Below are 18,905 nucleotides of genomic sequence, written 5' to 3'. Positions count from 1 at the left end.
GGGCAGGAACAGGGTATTGATTGTGTATGATCAGCCATGATCACAGTGAATGGCGGTGCTGGCTAGAAGGGCCGAATGGCCTACTCCTGCACCTACTGTCTATTGTCTATTGTCCATGTGTCTTGCCATCTCTCTCTGTTTCTTTCTCTCTGTCTCTCTTTCTGCTTCTCTGTCTCTTTCTGTCGCGTTCTCTCTCTCTGTCTCTGTCTCTCTCTCTCTCTCAAGAAGGGTTGCTTTGTCAGTTCCACGAAGAACCCACTCCTCCTCCTCACCATCAAGTGGAGATGGGTTATAAAGAGGATTCAGCTCCCGAATGATCTGATGTGGGGAGGAGGTGGGGTTTCAAAGACTGTTCAGTACTCTAATGATCTGGTGTGAGGAGAGGGAGGGAGAGGTGAGGGTTCAGTACTCTAATGATCTGGTGTGAGGAGAGGGAGGGAGAGGTGAGGGTTCAGTACTCTGATAATCTGCCTCTGCATCTTCCAGTGACGTGGTTGTCGAGCTTCCTTTTACCCTGATGCACGCCAAACCTGACGAGGAGACACTCAGCAGAGAAGGTAAGAGATTCCAGAGAAGGAAATGGGAATCAGTGTTGGGGAACAAATCTCCCAACGGCTGAAACAAAGTTTGATGGAACACAAAACTGCAGAGCAGGCGAACGAGACCTTCGGCCCATCATGTCTCTGATAACCATGATGCCAGTCTATGAGAGGCACAGATAAGGTGGGCCATCAGTGTAATTTCCCCAGGTTAGAGATGTCACTCACGAGAAGGCTTGGCTTTATGGTGAGAGGGGAAAAGTTTAAAGGAATTGTCAGTTGAGATTGAGTGAGATTAGAACTGGAGGCCAGAGGTGGAATTGACGATGGGCTGAATGGCCAAATTCTGTTCTATCCCTTATGGTTAAGGATGAAAGGTGAAATATTTAAGGGGAACCTAAACTCAGAGGGTGGTGTGAGTGTGGAATGAGCTGCCAGTGCAGGTAGTGGATTCAGGTAAAGCCAATGCCATTAGGCTTTACAATTCAACTGCCAGGACTTAAGAACTTTTTTAAAGCTATTGCATATCATATTATTACTGAGTTAAGTATTGTATGTAATGAGTTTTTGCTACAACAAGTGTATGGGACATTGGAAAAAATGTTGAATTTCCTCATGGGGATGAATAAAGTATCTATCTATCTAGGTCTGATTGCAACATTTAAGAGAAGTTTGGATAAGTACATGGATGGGAGGGGTGTGAAGGGAGATGGTCTAAGTGAACCAGCCTCTTCCTCAGCACAATCTTATCACCCTCTTGAGTCACTGGACTCAAAAAGAGAAAAGTTCAAAGTAAATTTCTTACCAAAGTACATATATATCATCATATACAATCTTGAGATTCATTTTCTTGCGGCCATTTACAGTAGAATGAAGAGTAACAATAGAATCAATGAGCAACTGCACACAAAGATGGACAAACAACCAAAGTGAGAAAGAAGATCATTTGTACAAATACAATAATAATAATTAATAATAAATAAGTAAATAAATAATGCTGAGAACTTGAGTTGTTGAAAGTGAGTGCATAGGTTGTGGAATCAGTTCAGAGTTGTGGAGATTGAAGTTATCCATGCTGGTTCAGGAGCCTGATGGTTGTAGGGTGATAATTGCTGCCCTCCAGTGTTCAACTGGTGGAATGGCATGTTGGTTTGTGTGTAGGCATCTGTTTGTGAATTGAATTCTGAATTTAATTGAATTGACTTTATTTCTTGCGTCCTTCACATACATGAGTAAAAGTCATCTCAGTCTAAATGTGCAATTTATAGTAATTTGTAATAAATATTATGTACAACAGGACAGTCAATATAACATAGAAATACAATTGTATCAGCATGAATTAATCAGTCTGACGGCCTGGTGGAAGAAGCTGTCCCGGAGCCTGTTGTTCCTGGCGTTTATGCTGTGATACCATTTCCCAGATGGTAGCAGCTGGAGTAGATTGTGGTTGGGGTGACTCGGGTCCCTAATGATCCTTCGAGCCTTTTTTACACACTTGTCTCTGTAAATGTCCTGAATCGTGGGAAGTTCACATCTACTGATGCGCTGGGCTGTCCACACCACCCTCTGCAGAGTCTTGCGATTGAGGGAGGTACAGTTCCCATACCAGGCAGTGATCCAGCCAGTCAGGATGCTCTCAATTGTGCCCCTGTAGAAAGTTCTTAGGATTTGGGGGCCCAAACCAAACTTCTTTAATGGTCTGAGGTGAACGAGGCTCCATTGTGCTTTTTTCACCACACAACCAGTACGTGGACTGCTGAGAGCTACTTGTTCTTGCTCATAGCATCCATGCACCAATAATTTACAGAACATGTCATTCAGGGGTTTGGGCTATACTTTTTGTGGGACTATACGTTTACTGCTGACTTATGAGCTATATGCACCTTGTGCTGTGTATGACTGTTGGTACTGTGTTTTGTACCTTGGTCCCAGAGTTATACTGTTTCATTTGATGGTATTCATGAATGGTTGAATGACAATTAAACTTGAGCTTAACTGTGTCTGAACCTGGAGGTCTGGGACCTAAGACTTTTGTACCTCCTGCCCGATGCCAGCAGGGAGACGTGAGCATAGCCTAAAAGGTGGGAATGCTTGATGACTATTCCCTCAGGATAGTGATGGATTTGGAGTTTTTGCGTGCCGTTGTGTTGTTGTCATCTGGACCTGTTGTATATCATTGTGCCAAGAAAGTGTGCAGTCTGATCATTTTGGACATTTTTATTGTGATCCAAGACCCTCTTGGACATTGGTAATGCAGAATACTGCCAGTCTGGTTCACTGGTTTATTGGAAAGAATGACAGTGGGGGAGCAGCTTTGCCTTGGTTGTGACGAGGACAAAGCCCAAGCCCTGGGCTCGCTATTGCTGTCACCCAGGGGAGGAAATGCCAAGGCAGTGCTGCTGTCCGGTTTTCACTCGGTGCTGCTCTCCGGCACTCGCTCGGTGCTGCCCTCCAGTGTTCAGTCAGTGCTGCCCTCCAGTGCTCAGTCAGTGCTGCCCTCCAGTGCTCGCTCGGTGCTGCTCTCCGGCGCTCGCTCGGTGCTGCTCTCCGGCACTCGCTCGGTGCTGCCCTCCAGTGTTCAGTCAGTGCTGCCCTCCAGTGTTCAGTCAGTGCTGCCCTCCAGTGCTCGCTCGGTGCTGCCCTCCGGTGTTTGGTCGGTGTTGCTCTCTGATGTTCTGTCAGTGTTGCTCTCCGGTGCTCGCTCAGTGCTGCCCTCTGATGTTCTGTCAGTGCTGCCCTCTGATGTTCTGTCAGTGCTGCCCTCTGGTGCTCACTCGGTGCTGCCCTCTGGTGCTTGCTCGGTGCTGCCCTCTGATGTTCTGTCAGTGCTGCTCTCTGGTGCTCGCTCGGTGCTGCTCTCCTGTGCTCGCTTGGTGCTGCCTTCTGGTGCTCACTCGGTGCTGCCCTCTGATGTTCTGTCAGTGCTGCTCTCTGGTGCTCGCTCGGTGCTGCCCTCTGATGTTCTGTCAGTGCTGCCCTCCAGTGCTCGCTCGGTGCTGCTCTCCTGTGCTCGCTCGGTGCTGCTCTCCTGTGCTCGCTCGGTGCTGCCCTCTGATGTTCTGTCAGTGCTGCCCTCCTGTGCTCGCTCAGTGCTGCTCTCCGGTGCTCTCCGGTGCTGCCCTCTGATGTTCTGTCAGTGCTGCTCTCTGGTGCTCGCTCGGTGCTGCCCTCCGGTGCTCGCTCGATGCTGCTCTCCTGTGCTCGCTCGGTGCTGCCCTCTGGTGTTCTGTCAGTGCTGCCCTCCGGTGTTCCGTCGGTGCTGCCTTCCGGTGCTGCCCTCTGATGTTCTGTCAGTGCTGCCCTCTGGTGCTCGCTCGGTGCTGCCGGCTGGTGCTCGCTGGGTGCTGCTTTCTGGTTTTGCTCAGTGGAAGAACAAACTGGACCAGGTCAATTTACGATCAATCTGGTCATGGCACACAAGGACTTGGGCTATATTATTATTTTTTTCTCTTTGTGATTTTTTTTCCTGAAATCATAACCTTATGTGCTACTTGTACTGTGTGCTGTTGGTAATGTCTTTTGCACATTGGCCTCAGATGAACACTGCTTCATTTGGCTATATTCATTATACTTGAATGATAATTAAACTTGAACTAAAACATGATGGGTGCTGCTTTCTTGTAGCAGTGCTGTTGGCCTGTAGATGTGCTCAGTGGTGTGCTGGGCCTTTCAATAGACAATAGGCAATAGGTGCAGAAGTAGACCATTCGGCCCTTCGAGCCTGCACCGTCATTTTGAGATCATGGCTGATCATCTACTATCAATACCCGGTTCCTGCCTTGTCCCCATATCCCTTGATTCCCCTATCCATAAGATACCTATCTAGCTCCTTCTTGAAAGCATCCAGAGAATTGGCCTCCACTACCTTCTGAGGCAGTGCATTCCAAACCCCCACAACTCTCTGGGAGAAGAAGTTTTTCCTTAACTCTGTCCTAAATGACCTACCCCTTATTCTCAAACCATGCCCTCTGGTACTGGACTCTCCCAGCATCTGGAACATATTTCCTGCCTCTATCTTGTCCAATCCCTTAATAATCTTATATGTTTCAATCAGATCCCCTCTCAATCTCCTTAATTCCAGCGTGTACAAGCACAGTCTCTCTAACCTCTCTGCGTAAGACAGTCCTGACATCCCAGGAATTAACCTCGTGAATCTACGCTGCACTTCCTCTACAGCCAGGATGTCCTTCCTTAACCCTGGAGACCAAAACTGTACACAATACTCCAGGTGTGGTCTCACCAGGGCCCTGTACAAATGCAAAAAGATTTCCTTGCTCTTGTACTCAATTCCCTTTGTAATAAAGGCCAACATTCCATTAGCCTTCTTCACTGCCTGCTGCACTTGCTCATTCACCTTCAGTGACTGATGAACAAGGACTCCTAGATCTCTTTGTATTTCTCCCTTACCTAACTCTACACCGTTCAGATAATAATCTGCCTTCCTGTTCTTACTCCCAAAGTGGATAACCTCACACTTATTCATATTAAACGAATAAGTATCTGTCAAGTATCTGCCCACTCACCCAGCCTATCCAAGTCACCCTGAATTCTCCTAACATCCTCATCACATGTCACACTGCCACCCAGCTTAGTATCATCAGCAAATTTGCTGATGTTATTCTCAATGCCTTCATCTAAATCGTTGACGTAAATCGTAAACAGCTGTGGTCCCAATACAGAGCCCTGTGGCACCCCACTAGTCACCACCTGCCATTCCGAGAAACACCCATTCACTGCTACCCATTGCTTTCTATCTGCCAACCAGTTTTCTATCCATGTCAATGTCTTCCCCCCAATGCCATGAGCTTTCATTTTACCCACCAATCTCCTATGTGGGACCTTATCAAATGCCTTCTGAAAATCGAGGTACACTACATCCATTGGATCTCCCCCGTCTAACTTCCTGGTTACATCCTCGAAAAACTCCAACAGATTAGTCAAGCATGATTTACCCTTGGTAAATCCATGCTGGCTCGGCCCAATCCTATCACTGCTATCTAGATATGCCATTATTTCATCTTTAATAATGGACTCTAGCATCTTCCCCACCACCGATGTCAGGCTGACAGGTCGATAGTTCTCTGTTTTCTCCCTCCCTCCTTTCTTAAAAAGTGGGATAATATTAGCCATTCTCCAATCCTCAAGAACTGATCCTGAAACTAAGGAACATTGGAAAATGATTACCAATGCATCCGCAATTTCCAGGGCCACCTCCTTTAGTAGCCTAGGATGCAGACCATCTGGACCTGGGGATTTGTCAGCATTCAGTCCCATCAGTCTACTCATCACCATTTCCTTCCTAATGTCAATCTGTTTCATTTCCTCTGTTACCCTATGTCCTTGGCCCATCCATACATCTGGGAGATTGCTTGTGTCTTCCTTAGTGAAGACAGATCTAAAGTACTTACTAAATTCTTCTGCCATTTCTCTGTTTCCCATAACCATTTCACCCAATTCATTCTTTAAGGGCCCTACATCGTTCTTAACTATCTTCTTTCTCTTCACATACCTAAAAAAGCTTTTGCTATCCTCCTTTATATTCCTGGCTAGCTTGCATTCGTACCTCATTTTTTCTCCCCATATTGCCTTCTTAGTTAAGTTCTGTTGTTCCTTAAAAACTTCCCAATCATCTGTCCTCCCATTCACCTTAGCTCTGTTATACTTCCTTTTTTTTTAATGCTATGCAATCTCTGATTTCCTTTGTGGCCCCTTTCCCCCCTTTGAACCCTTCCTTCTCTGGGGGATGAACTGATTTTGCACCTTGTGCATTATTCCGAAGAATACCTGCCATTGCTGTTCCACTGTCTTTTCTGCTAGGATATCCATCCAGTCAACTTTGGCCAGCTCCTCCCTCATGGCTCCATAGTTTCCCCTGTTCAACTGCAACACTGACATCTCCGAGCTGCCCTTATCCTTCTCAAATTGCAGATAAAAACTTATCATATTATGATCACTACCTCCTAATGGCTCCTTTATTTCAAGATTGCTTATCAAATCCTGTTCATTACATAACACTAAATCCAGAATAGCCTTGTCCCTGGTCGGCTCTCGTAAAGCTGTTCCAAGAATGCATCCCGTAGGCACTCTACAAACTCCCTATCCTGGGGTCCAGCACCAACCTGATTCTCCCAGTTCACCTGCATGTTGAAATCCCCCATAACTACTGCGACATTACCTTTGCCACATGCCAATGTTAACTCCCTATTCAACTTGCACCCAATATCCATGCTACTGCTTGGTGGCCTGTAGACAACACCCATTAGGGTCCTTTTGCCCTTACTGTTCCTCAGTTCTATCTGCACAGACTCTACTTCTCCTGATCCTATGTCCCCCCTTGCAAAGGACTGAATCTCATTCCTCACCAACAGGGCCACCCCACCCCCTCTGCCCACATTTCTGTCCCTACGATAGCACGTATACCCTTGTACATTCATTTCCCAGGTCTGATCTCCCTGCAGCCATGTCTCCGTTATCCCAACAACATCATAGTTACCCATTCGCACCTGAGCTTCAAGCTCATCCGCCTTATTTCTGACACTTCGTGCATTCAGATATAGAATTTTTAGCCCATTTCTCCTCTCTCTGTTTGAATTGCTGCCTATTGTGCTTAACCCAGCTCCCCGAACTCCCATCGGGCTATACGCCCCTAGAATTTTGTTGTCCTTCCTAAATCTACTTATTCTTTCTGCACATTTAACTGCATGTTCCGTCAGACCATCCCTCTGTACATGTGTCCTCCTTATCACTTGTTCTGCCTCACCTTTCTCTACTATACACTTAATATTCCAGAACCATGTAGTCCCCAACTGTGATGGACTGGGCTGTGTCCATGACTTTCTGTAGGCTTTTCTATTCCGGGCGATTGGTGTTTCTGTACCTGGCTGCGATACTACCAGTCAATGCACTCTCTACTGTGCAGCCATGAGAAAAGGCAATACTAATCTCATCCATGGACGGAGTTTGGCCTCTGAGGGCAGATGAGGAGGGAGGGAGGGATGGGGAGGGAAGAGGTGGATTGGGACAAGGACGGAGCGGTACAATGGATGGAGGAAGGGGCATGTTGAAGAAATGGAAGTTGGTGGGTTGGACAGGGATGCAGATGGACAAATGAGTAGGGGGCATTCGTACTGATCTAGCAGGAAGGAGAGACTCTAGGAGGGGTGGAGTGATGTGGAGTGAAGTGAGGTGAGTGACGAAGGGAACAGAATGGGGGAGTCAGGGCTGAGGGCAAGAAGTGGTCAGGCTGACAGAGAACGGGCACTGTTATTCTGAAGACAGCCATTGACCGGGGATCAGTGTGGTCATCAAATTGGACTCCAGCCATGGGTTCTTTCTCATCTGTGACTCTTCTTTACAGCTACAGAGAACGAGTCTCCCATCGACACCAACCTGATCGAGTTTGACACCAAGTAAGTTTTGGATGCTCTGCTTTGATCTTCTTTGTTTCCCCCGAACGTCTCTGCCTCGGTCATTTCAAAGCACATAGAACAGAACAGCACAGTACAGGCTCTGCAGTCCACTGTGTTGTGACGGCAGAGCCTGAATCTACTCTAAAATCCAGCCCAGACCTCCATTTTCTTTCATTCACTCAAAACACGATTCACAAGTTTATTGTCATTTTTCTGTACACAAGTGTAAAGGAGAACAAAATGATTTTTACTCCTGATCCAATGCAGCATAAAAAAATACAATAATCTAAAAGAAAACTAAAAACAGAATAAATATAACTACATAAAATTAGCTCACAGTATATATAAGGACTGTCCACGTGCCTATCTATGAGTTTTTCAAGGTATCAATGTATCTGCCTTGACCACCACCCCTGGCGACACGTTCCACACACCCACCACTCTCTGCTTGAAAAATCTATCTCTGACATACTTTCCTCCAATCACCTTAAACTCATGCCCCTTCATATCAGCCATTTCTGCTCTTGGGAAAAGTCTCTGGCCGTCCACTCAGTTTAAGCCCCTTATCATCTTGTACACATCTATCAAGACCGTAAGACTAGGAGCAGAATTAGGCCATCTGGCCCATTGAGTATTCTGCACCATTCCATCATGGCTGATTTATTATTTCTCTCATCCCTTTCTCCTGTCTTGTCCTCATAACCTGTGACACGCTTACTAATCAACCTTCGCTGCAAGGTGAAAAGCCTCAGCTCACTCAATCTATACTCCGAAGACATGCTCTCTAATCCAGGCAGCATCCTGGTAAATCTCCTCTGCACCCTCTCTAAAGCTTCCACATCTTTCCCATGATGAGGAAAGTCACTGACCCAAAATATTAAGGCAGGAGAGAGAACAACGGGGTTAGTTGCAACATTCTTAGCAGTATGGAGGAACAGAAGGATTTTGGGGTTCACATCCATAGATCCCTCAAAGTTGCCGCACAGTTGCTGGATTGGTTAAGAAGGTGTGTGGTGTGTTGGTCTTCATTAGGGGACTGAGTTCAAGAGCTGTGAAATAACGTTTCAGCCCTATAAAACTTTGGTGAGACCACACTTGGAAAATTGTGTTCCAAAATTGTGTTCCATTCTGGTTGTCTCATTATAGGAAGCATGTGGAAGCTTTGGAGAAGATGCAGAGGAGGTTTACCAGGATGCTGCCTGGATTAGAGAGGGTGCAGAGGAGATTCACCAGGATGCTGCCTGGATTAGAGAGGATGCAGAGGAGATTCACCAGGATGCTGCCTGGATTAGAGAGGGTGCAGAGGAGATTCACCAGGATGCTGCCTGGATTAGAGAGGGTGCAGGGGAGATTCACCAGGATGCTGCCTGGATTAGAGGGTGCAGAGGAGATTCACCAGGATGCTGCCTGGATTAGAGAGGGTGCAGAGGAGATTCACCAGGATGCTGCCTGGATTAGAGAGGGTGCAGAGGAGATTTACCAGGGTGCTGCCTGGATTAGAGAGGGTGCAGAGGAGATTTACCAGGGTGCTGCCTGGATTAGAGAGGGTGCAGAGGAGATTCACCAGGATGCTGCCTGGATTAGAGAGGGTGCAGAGGAGATTTACCAGGATGCTGCCTGGATTAGAGAGCATGTCTTATGAGGATAGGTTGAGCGAGCTGATGCTTTTCTCTTTTGGAGTGAAGGAGGGTGAGAGGTGACGGGATAGAGGTGTGTACAAGATGATAAGAGGCATTGATCAAGTGGACAGCCAGCACCATTTTTTGCAGGGCAGAAATGGCCAATACACAAGGGGATAATTTGAAGGTGATTAGAGGAAAGTATAGGGGGGGGGGGGTGGTGCCAGAGGTCATAGGGACTAATGCACTGCCAGAGGTGGTGGTGGAGGCAGATACAGTAAGGATATTTAAGTGACACTTGGATAGGTACATAGATGAAAGAAATACGGAGGGCCTTGTAGGAGGGAAGGGTTAGATTGATCTTTGAGTAGATTAAAAGGCTGGCACAATATTGTTGGCTGAAGGGCCTGTATACTGTGCTGTAATGTTCTATCTCCTATGTTCTAAGTACTTGGAACAATATTGGAAGGACTGTAATCTGCAGGGCTCTTCACTTGGAGGTGAGATCTGGCCAAGTAACATCTCCTGGTCCAGCCCAGAGAGGAAGGGCCAGGTGGCGTCATTCTGTGCCACAGCTTTCAATGACTCTATGTTCAATCTGCTCTGCCCCTTTACAGTGATGATGACATTGTCTTCGAGGACTTTGCCCGGCAGAGGTTGAAGGGCCTGAAAGACGAGAGCGGTGACAATGAAGATGGAGCGAACTCACCACAACACGACGACCGGTGAAACGGCCCCACCCACCGCCCCGGCCTCGATCCATGGTCGCACCCACTACACGAAAAGCTGCCGTTGTTTGTAGTTCCTCTTCTTGTAATATTTTAAAGAGCAAGTACTCTGGATGGCCTTGAGCCCAGAGCTCTTGGACTGTGAATTGAAGATTGGTGCAGAAGTGATACCGGTTTCTTCCCAGCCTCCTCTGCCTTTGGTAGTGTCAGTCCACTTCTCTCTAGGGTTTCCAGACCATTCAGGAAATTCCAGGACAATGCTTTGAGTGAAACAGAAGGAAAAATTCAAAATTCTGCTGATGCCCACGGCCTGAATATGCTGGAAATTCTCAGTGGGCTAGGCAGTGTCGTTAGAGAGAGAAACAGTTTTAACGTTTCAGGACAGAGACCATTTGTTAGACCTACTGAGTGCTTCCAACATTTTCTATGTTTATCCTGAGAGCTTAACACCCGGAAGTGGGAAACACAATGGTCTTGTTGCCTACAGGTTAATAGCAGAGGTTGGTAGGGTGGAGAATGAAATCTCAAGGTGTTTGCAAACCTGGAGATCCCATCAAAGCCCAATCCAACCCAACACAACTCTACATATTCCAAGTGGTTCCTACACAACCTATCTCAACACAATTCCATTTGAAGCAACTACAATCTATTTCAACTCAATTCAAAGCAACCCCAGATATCCGGAATCAATCCAGCCCACTGTAATCACATTCAAAGTCATTTATCATTTATAGATCTCAGTACGGCACCGGCACAGGCCACTCGGCCCACAATGTTGTGCTGAACCAGCTAAAAAGCAAATTTTTTACAAAACAAAACACTAATCCTTCCTACCTCCACCACGTCCATATCCCTTCATCCATTTGCCTATCCAAATGTATCTTAAAAGCCTCTAATGTATTTGCCTCTACACCGTACCAGGCGTCCACCACTCTGAATAAAGTGCAAGCAGGGAACTGGACAGTAGATTCAGATCCAGATACGTACGTCAAAACAGACAGCGAAAGGTGTATTAACATCTCAACCTTCAGCAGAATGGCAACCTTTCCCATCCTTCCACCCACTCACCTACACGGACAGGCCTCCAACTCCAGCCCAGGCTGTCCCCAGGTCCCTAATCTCCAGACTCACAGATATCAGGCCTCTGACTCCGGACGTGTGACCCAGGAACTTCGACCTTCAGCCTTGACCTCCAGACTCGCTGTCTGCGGTCTTCAGTTACCGCACTTAGCAACCTCTGTGTATCGCCCCCAGGAATTCCCAATCACGAGTCTGCGACTGCCAAGCTTCAACCTCTGACCCCAGATACTACTGACTCTGGGGGAAGGAGGGAGGGGTCATTGGCCCTCGTGCCTCCTGCTGGCTCGGACCTCTGGTGCTGGGATTTGCCACTGTCAGTGGTATCTCCAGCCCTGCTCCTTGGGACCCTAACTAAGGGGATCACTAGTCTCTGTCCTTGGGCTTCAACCGTGGAGTGTTCTGACCAGCATCTCCTGCCCCTGACCTCTAACTTCCCACATCCCTATCCCTGAACCCCACCCCGTGTCATGGTGTGCACTGACAGACGACTGAACCCAGGTGCAGAGGAACAACAGACCCCCACGTAGAGGCAGAGACAAGCGTTTATTCACAGGAATTCCATCAGCTCGGTGGCTTGACCAAGAAACACTACAAGATGAATCATTCTCAAAACACAAGGATCCCACGATAAGAGCTAATCAGGAGATTGCTTTCAATAGTCACGGTACACAGAAAACCCGTGCCAGTCACAAGATGCTGGAGAAGGTTAAACAGTAAGCACGAGGGTTTAACGATGCTAAATAAGACAACTATTAACAAATACAGGTGCGCAGGCTCGCAGGCTCATGACAGCCTGGACCCCAACTCTTCTCTCAGTCCCCAGAGCCATCCCCAGGAACCTAAAAAACAACCTCGATGAGCTTCCTGGTTCAGTGCCATCTTAATGAGATGTTCCCTCCAGCCCATTTCAACTTAACCCAACCCAACGCAGATAAACCCCACACTTCCAAAATAGTCCAATTCAACCCGTCCCAACTCAGATTCAGATTCTGAGTGAAATGCGTCACTTGCATTAACAGCCAACACAAACTGAGGATGAGCTGGGGGCAGCCCGCAAGTGTTGTCACACTTTCTGGTGCCAGTGTGGCGTGCCCACCAGGTGCAGCAAAACTCACTGCATTTCAGTCCAGCCCACCCCACCCGTCCCAATACCCCATGGCCAGCAACCCAGAGAAGACACACAAGGCTGTCAGTGCTGGAGGGTGAAGCGACAGACAGTCTGCTGGGGGCAGTCAGTGGGTTGACCGGCATCTGTAGGGGGGAAAGTAACTGTCGATGTTTCAGGCTGAGATTTGGTTAATCTTTATGACCCAAGACATCAACGCTTCCTTCCCTCCCACAGCTGCCACTTGAGCCGTTGACTTCCTCCAGTTCCTCTCAATTCCATCCCATCGAACCTGTTGAGGCCCTCCACAAGTCAGGGTCACCCATGGATGTTGTGGCCCAGCTCGTCTAAGTGATATAAGCCACATCTGCCTGGATCTGCCACCACACCATCCACCCTACTCCAGTCCAGTCCGGCTCAAACGCAACACAAGCCAGTTTGATCCATCCATCGTCAATAAGCTAATGGATCGTAGAGTTGTTGAACTAGTCAACCCACAGGGAATAAGTTCCAACGTCAGCTGGTGATGAATGGCGTCCAGTAACATTGGGAACAATAACTATATGATACTTGGTGTCACCTTCTTCCTTTTCACCTTGTCATGATTTCAGAGTGAGCTCATCATTGTGTTTCCACCTCTGTCCAGACAGATTCCTGGAGCTTCCCGTACAATTTTTTTGAGGGAGTTTTATTCTGTATTTAACAGTGTGTGATGGGACAGTGCGGAGGGAGATTCACTCTGTGTCTGACCCTGGGAGTGTGTGATGGGACAGTGCGGAGGGAGATTCACTCTGTGTCTGACCCCGGGAGTGTGTGATGGGACAGTGCGGAGGGAGATTCACTCTGTGTCTGACCCCGGGAGTGTGTGATGGGATGGTGTAGAGGGAGATTCACTCTGTGTCTGACCCTGGGAGTGTGTGATGGGACGGTGTAGAGGGAGCTTCACTCTGTGTCTGACCCTGGGAGTGTGTGATGGGACAGTGTAGAGGGAGCTTCACTCTGTGTCTGACCCCGGGAGTGTGTGATGGGACGGTGTGGAGGGAGCTTCACTCTGTGTCTGACCCTGGGGGTGTGTGATGGGACAGTGTAGAGGGAGTTTCACTCTGTGTCTGACCCCGGGAGTTTGTGATGGGACAGTGTAGAGGGAGTTTCACTCTGTGTCTGACCCCGGGAGTGTGTGATGGGACAGTGTAGAGGGAGCTTCACTCTGTGTCTGACCCCGGGAGTGTGTGATGGGACAGTGAGGAGGGAGCTTCACTCTGTGTCTGACCCCGGGAGTTTGTGATGGGACAGTGTAGAGGGAGTTTCACTCTGTGTCTGACCCCGGGAGTGTGTGATGGGACAGTGTAGAGGGAGCTTCACTCTGTGTCTGACCCCGGACGTGTGTGATGGGACAGTGTAGAGGGAGCTTCTCTCTGTCTGACCCTGGGAGTGTGTGATGGGACGGTGTGGAGGGAGCTTCACTCTGTGTCTGACCCTGGGAGTGTGTGATGGGACAGTGTAGAGGGAGCTTCACTCTGTGTCTGACCCTGGGAGTGTGTGATGGGACAGTGTAGAGGGAGTTTCACTCTGTGTCTGACCCCGGGAGTGTGTGATGGGACAGTGTAGATGGAGCTTCACTCTGTGTCTGACCCCGGGAGTGTGTGATGGGACGGTGTAGAGGGAGTTTCACACTGTGTCTGACCCCGGGAGTGTGTGATGGGACAGTGTAGAGGGAGCTTCACTCTGTGTCTGACCCCGGGAGTGTGTGATGGGACAGTGTAGAGGGAGCTTCACTCTGTGTCTGACCCTGGGAGTGTGTGATGGGACAGTGTGGAGGGAGTTTCACTCTGTGTCTGACCCCGGGAGTGTGTGATGGGCCAGTGTAGAGGGAGTTTCACTCTGTGTCTGACCCCGGGAGTGTGTGATTGGACAGTGTGGAGGGAGATTCACTCTGTGTCTGACCCCGGACGTGTGTGATGGGACGGTGTAGAGGGAGCTTCACTCTGTGTCTGACCCTGGGAGTGTGTGATGGGACAGTGTGGAGGGAGATTCACTCTGTGTCTGACCCCGGGAGTGTGTGATTGGACAGTGTGGAGGGAGATTCACTCTGTGTCTGACCCCGGACGTGTGTGATGGGACAGTGTGGAGGGAGCTTCACTCTGTGTCTGACCCCGGGAGTGTGTGATGGGACAGTGTAGAGGGAGCTTCACTCTGTGTCTGACCCCGGGAGTGTGTAATGGGACAGTGTGGAGGTATATCACTCTGTGTCTGACCCCGGGAGTGTGTGATTGGACAGTGTGGAGGGAGATTCACTCTGTGTCTGACCCCGGACGTGTGTGATGGGACGGTGTAGAGGGAGCTTCACTCTGTGTCTGACCCTGGGAGTGTGTGATGGGACAGTGTGGAGGGAGTTTCACTCTGTGTCTGACCCCGGGAGTGTGTGATGGGACGGTGTGGAGGGAGTTTCACTCTGTGTCTGACCCCGGGAGTGTGTGATGGGACGGTGCGGAGGGAGATTCACTCTGTGTCTGACCCCGGGAGTGTGTGATGGGACGGTGTAGAGGGAGATTCACTCTGTGTCTGACCCCAGGAGTGTGTGATGGGACAGTGTGGAGGGAGCTTCACTCTGTGTCTGACCCTGGGAGTGTGTGATGGGATGGTGTGGAAGGAGATTCACCCTGTGTCTGACCCCGGGTGTGTGTGATGGGACGGTGTAGAGGAAGCTTCACTCTGTGTCTGACCCCGGGAGTTTGTGATGGGACAGTGTAGAGGGAGTTTCACTCTGTGTCTGACCCCGGGAGTGTGTGATGGGACAGTGTAGAGGGAGCTTCACTCTGTGTCTGACCCCGGGAGTGTGTGATGGGACAGTGAGGAGGGAGCTTCACTCTGTGTCTGACCCCGGGAGTTTGTGATGGGACAGTGTAGAGGGAGTTTCACTCTGTGTCTGACCCCGGGAGTGTGTGATGGGACAGTGTAGAGGGAGCTTCACTCTGTGTCTGACCCCGGACGTGTGTGATGGGACAGTGTAGAGGGAGCTTCTCTCTGTCTGACCCTGGGAGTGTGTGATGGGACGGTGTGGAGGGAGCTTCACTCTGTGTCTGACCCTGGGAGTGTGTGATGGGACAGTGTAGAGGGAGCTTCACTCTGTGTCTGACCCTGGGAGTGTGTGATGGGACAGTGTAGAGGGAGTTTCACTCTGTGTCTGACCCCGGGAGTGTGTGATGGGACAGTGTAGATGGAGCTTCACTCTGTGTCTGACCCCGGGAGTGTGTGATGGGACGGTGTAGAGGGAGTTTCACACTGTGTCTGACCCCGGGAGTGTGTGATGGGACAGTGTAGAGGGAGCTTCACTCTGTGTCTGACCCCGGGAGTGTGTGATGGGACAGTGTAGAGGGAGCTTCACTCTGTGTCTGACCCTGGGAGTGTGTGATGGGACAGTGTGGAGGGAGTTTCACTCTGTGTCTGACCCCGGGAGTGTGTGATGGGCCAGTGTAGAGGGAGTTTCACTCTGTGTCTGACCCCGGGAGTGTGTGATTGGACAGTGTGGAGGGAGATTCACTCTGTGTCTGACCCCGGACGTGTGTGATGGGACGGTGTAGAGGGAGCTTCACTCTGTGTCTGACCCTGGGAGTGTGTGATGGGACAGTGTGGAGGGAGATTCACTCTGTGTCTGACCCCGGGAGTGTGTGATTGGACAGTGTGGAGGGAGATTCACTCTGTGTCTGACCCCGGACGTGTGTGATGGGACAGTGTGGAGGGAGCTTCACTCTGTGTCTGACCCCGGGAGTGTGTGATGGGACAGTGTAGAGGGAGCTTCACTCTGTGTCTGACCCCGGGAGTGTGTAATGGGACAGTGTGGAGGTATATCACTCTGTGTCTGACCCCGGGAGTGTGTGATTGGACAGTGTGGAGGGAGATTCACTCTGTGTCTGACCCCGGACGTGTGTGATGGGACGGTGTAGAGGGAGCTTCACTCTGTGTCTGACCCTGGGAGTGTGTGATGGGACAGTGTGGAGGGAGTTTCACTCTGTGTCTGACCCCGGGAGTGTGTGATGGGACGGTGTGGAGGGAGTTTCACTCTGTGTCTGACCCCGGGAGTGTGTGATGGGACGGTGCGGAGGGAGATTCACTCTGTGTCTGACCCCGGGAGTGTGTGATGGGACGGTGTAGAGGGAGATTCACTCTGTGTCTGACCCCAGGAGTGTGTGATGGGACAGTGTGGAGGGAGCTTCACTCTGTGTCTGACCCTGGGAGTGTGTGATGGGATGGTGTGGAAGGAGATTCACCCTGTGTCTGACCCCGGGTGTGTGTGATGGGACGGTGTAGAGGAAGCTTCACTCTGTGTCTGACCCCGGGAGTGTGTGATGGGACAGTGTGGAGGGAGATTCACTCTGTGTCTGACCCCGGGAGTGTGTGATGGGACGGTGTGGAGGGAGATTCACTCTGTGTCTGACCCATGCCCTCTCTGCCTTTGAAGTTTGTGACAGGAGAGTGTGAGTTGGATGTAAAATTTTGCCAATTTCCACACCGATCGATGCCCATGAGCACAATTTCAAAACCACACTTTAACCTCGGCTTTAACCTTCAGAACCTGGTACCAGTCTAATGTAATCCTCAATCTAGTGCCATCTTCGTCATTTTGTGACAAGCTTCCTGTTTACCACAGCACTGTGCTAGCTGTTTCTGTGCCGGCAGGCTTGTGCCTCAAGTTATTAATCTTTACTAACATTTGAAGGCTGCAGTGAGAGTGAGATGTGGGCTTGCTCTACCACTGTCGCTCATTAGATGCACAGCAGCATTCTGGTCAACGAGGATGGGATCACTCCTTCAGGGTCTCTGTGACTCGAGTCCCATACTGAGGGCTTCGTGCTTTGGGTGTAATTGACACGTTTCCACCACGATCGATTGACCGAGTCCACTGCCGTTGCCGGGACTGCCGCACGTAGAATTGACAGTGAGTGACTGGCCATCAATCATCCTGAGAAGGCAGGTGTGTACGTACTTGGGGGTGGTGGGGGTGATGGTGCCACCTTACTGGTGCGATTGACAGGGGAGGGAGGGAGTGGCGCAGCATTCATCGGCACAGTGTGGACCCTGGGCCGACGGGGGTTAGCGGTGACCTTGGCCACCCCGAGAGCTACTTTGAGTGGTGAGGGTGCGGACCCTACTGACCCAGCCCAACAGGGAGATGGCGTGGCACGGCGACAAGAGGGCCCAGTAGAGAACGGGGGGAAGCCACTCAGTGGCAGCATCCAGGTCCACCAAACTACACGAGCTCAATTCCTTCACCCCAGTGAGGGAGGCCATTCAGCCATTGAACCGGTGATGGCCTTTTCTCAGAGAAAAAAAATTCCCGTTCTCCCTACAATTTTCCCTAATTAACACCAGATTGTCACCGGAGTTCACTGTTGGATCTGCTCCCTCCATCCAAACAGATTGTTCAAAACCCAACCAAACTACGTGGAGGGAAAAGACTTCCTGCATCTTCCCCCCCCCTCCCCCAGCTTTGCCTATTCAGCCTGCACTACCACCAGAAAGCATATCATCATCATCATCACTATGTGCCGTGCCACATCATCACTATGTGCCGTGCCACATCATCACTATGTGCTGTGTCATGTGATGTGGACAAGCATGGTCTTTGACTACGATTGTTCTTGGCAATTTTTTCTACAGAAGGGGTTTGCCATTGCCTCTTCTGGGCAGTGTCTTTACGAGACGGGTGACCACATCCGTTATCAATACTCTTCAGAGATTGTCTGCTTGGTGTCAGTGGTCACATAACCAGGACTTGTGATCTGCACCGGCTGCTTGTACGACCATCCACCACCTGCTCCCGTGGCTTCACGTGACCCTGATCGGGGGGTGGAGGGGAGTTAAGCAGGTGCTCCACCTTGCCCAGGGGTGACCTGCAGGCTAGCCGAGTGGAGAACTGCCTTACAACTCCACCCCGCCACCCAATGCAATTATTAACGCAATGTGAATGCCTCAATTACATCTTATTTTAGTCACCTTTGATATGAAGACAGCAAGTTCAGTTCTCCCACCTCTCCCCCCCCCACCACCACCTGGATATCCACCAGAAACAAGAGACTCTGCAGACACTGGAGATCCGGGAGTTCCTGCAGCATTTTGTGTATACGCCCACTGCAGGATTAGATTTGGGCATGACACCAATTGGTAAAGCAACCAATTAGAGGTCAGTCAATGGGAAAGGATGCTTCTGATTGGACAGTGCTGTTGTCCATTTTCACTGTTTATAAGTAGCAAGGGGTTGTATAATTTTTGTGATCAATCTATGGTCATTTGCGATATTGGGTCGGCTGGGGTAGTTCATCAAGGCAAAGGAAGGGTCTTAGTGAACTGGAATTGGTTTATTGTCAGAAGGGCTCAGATACGTTGTAAAGCTTGTCTTGCGAGCTGTTCGTATAGATCAGAGCATT

At 49.7% G+C, this 18,905-nt stretch overlaps 1 protein-coding gene across 3 annotated transcripts in view; it reads left to right on the top strand.

Annotated features, from left to right (window-relative positions):
• LOC140727085 (beta-arrestin-1) overlaps positions 1–15,187 on the top strand; it is a 141,752-nt gene extending 126,565 nt beyond the window's left edge. For 2 of the 3 annotated variants that reach the window (XM_073044328.1, XM_073044327.1), the window contains 3 exons: positions 487–557; positions 7,897–7,948; positions 10,185–15,187. In XM_073044328.1, coding sequence (XP_072900429.1) covers positions 487–557; positions 7,897–7,948; positions 10,185–10,296 — 235 coding nt within the window. In that variant the 3' untranslated portion in view covers positions 10,297–15,187. The remainder of the gene's footprint in view (positions 1–486; positions 558–7,896; positions 7,949–10,184) is intronic. The other variant, XM_073044329.1, reaches the window with a different exon arrangement.
• Positions 15,188–18,905: the final 3,718 nt, after the last annotated feature.

Source organism: Hemitrygon akajei, chromosome 4 (assembly GCF_048418815.1).
Source record: "Hemitrygon akajei chromosome 4, sHemAka1.3, whole genome shotgun sequence".
NCBI classification, from domain to species: domain Eukaryota; kingdom Metazoa; phylum Chordata; class Chondrichthyes; order Myliobatiformes; family Dasyatidae; genus Hemitrygon; species Hemitrygon akajei.
This window is presented reverse-complemented; position numbering and strand designations above follow the sequence as displayed.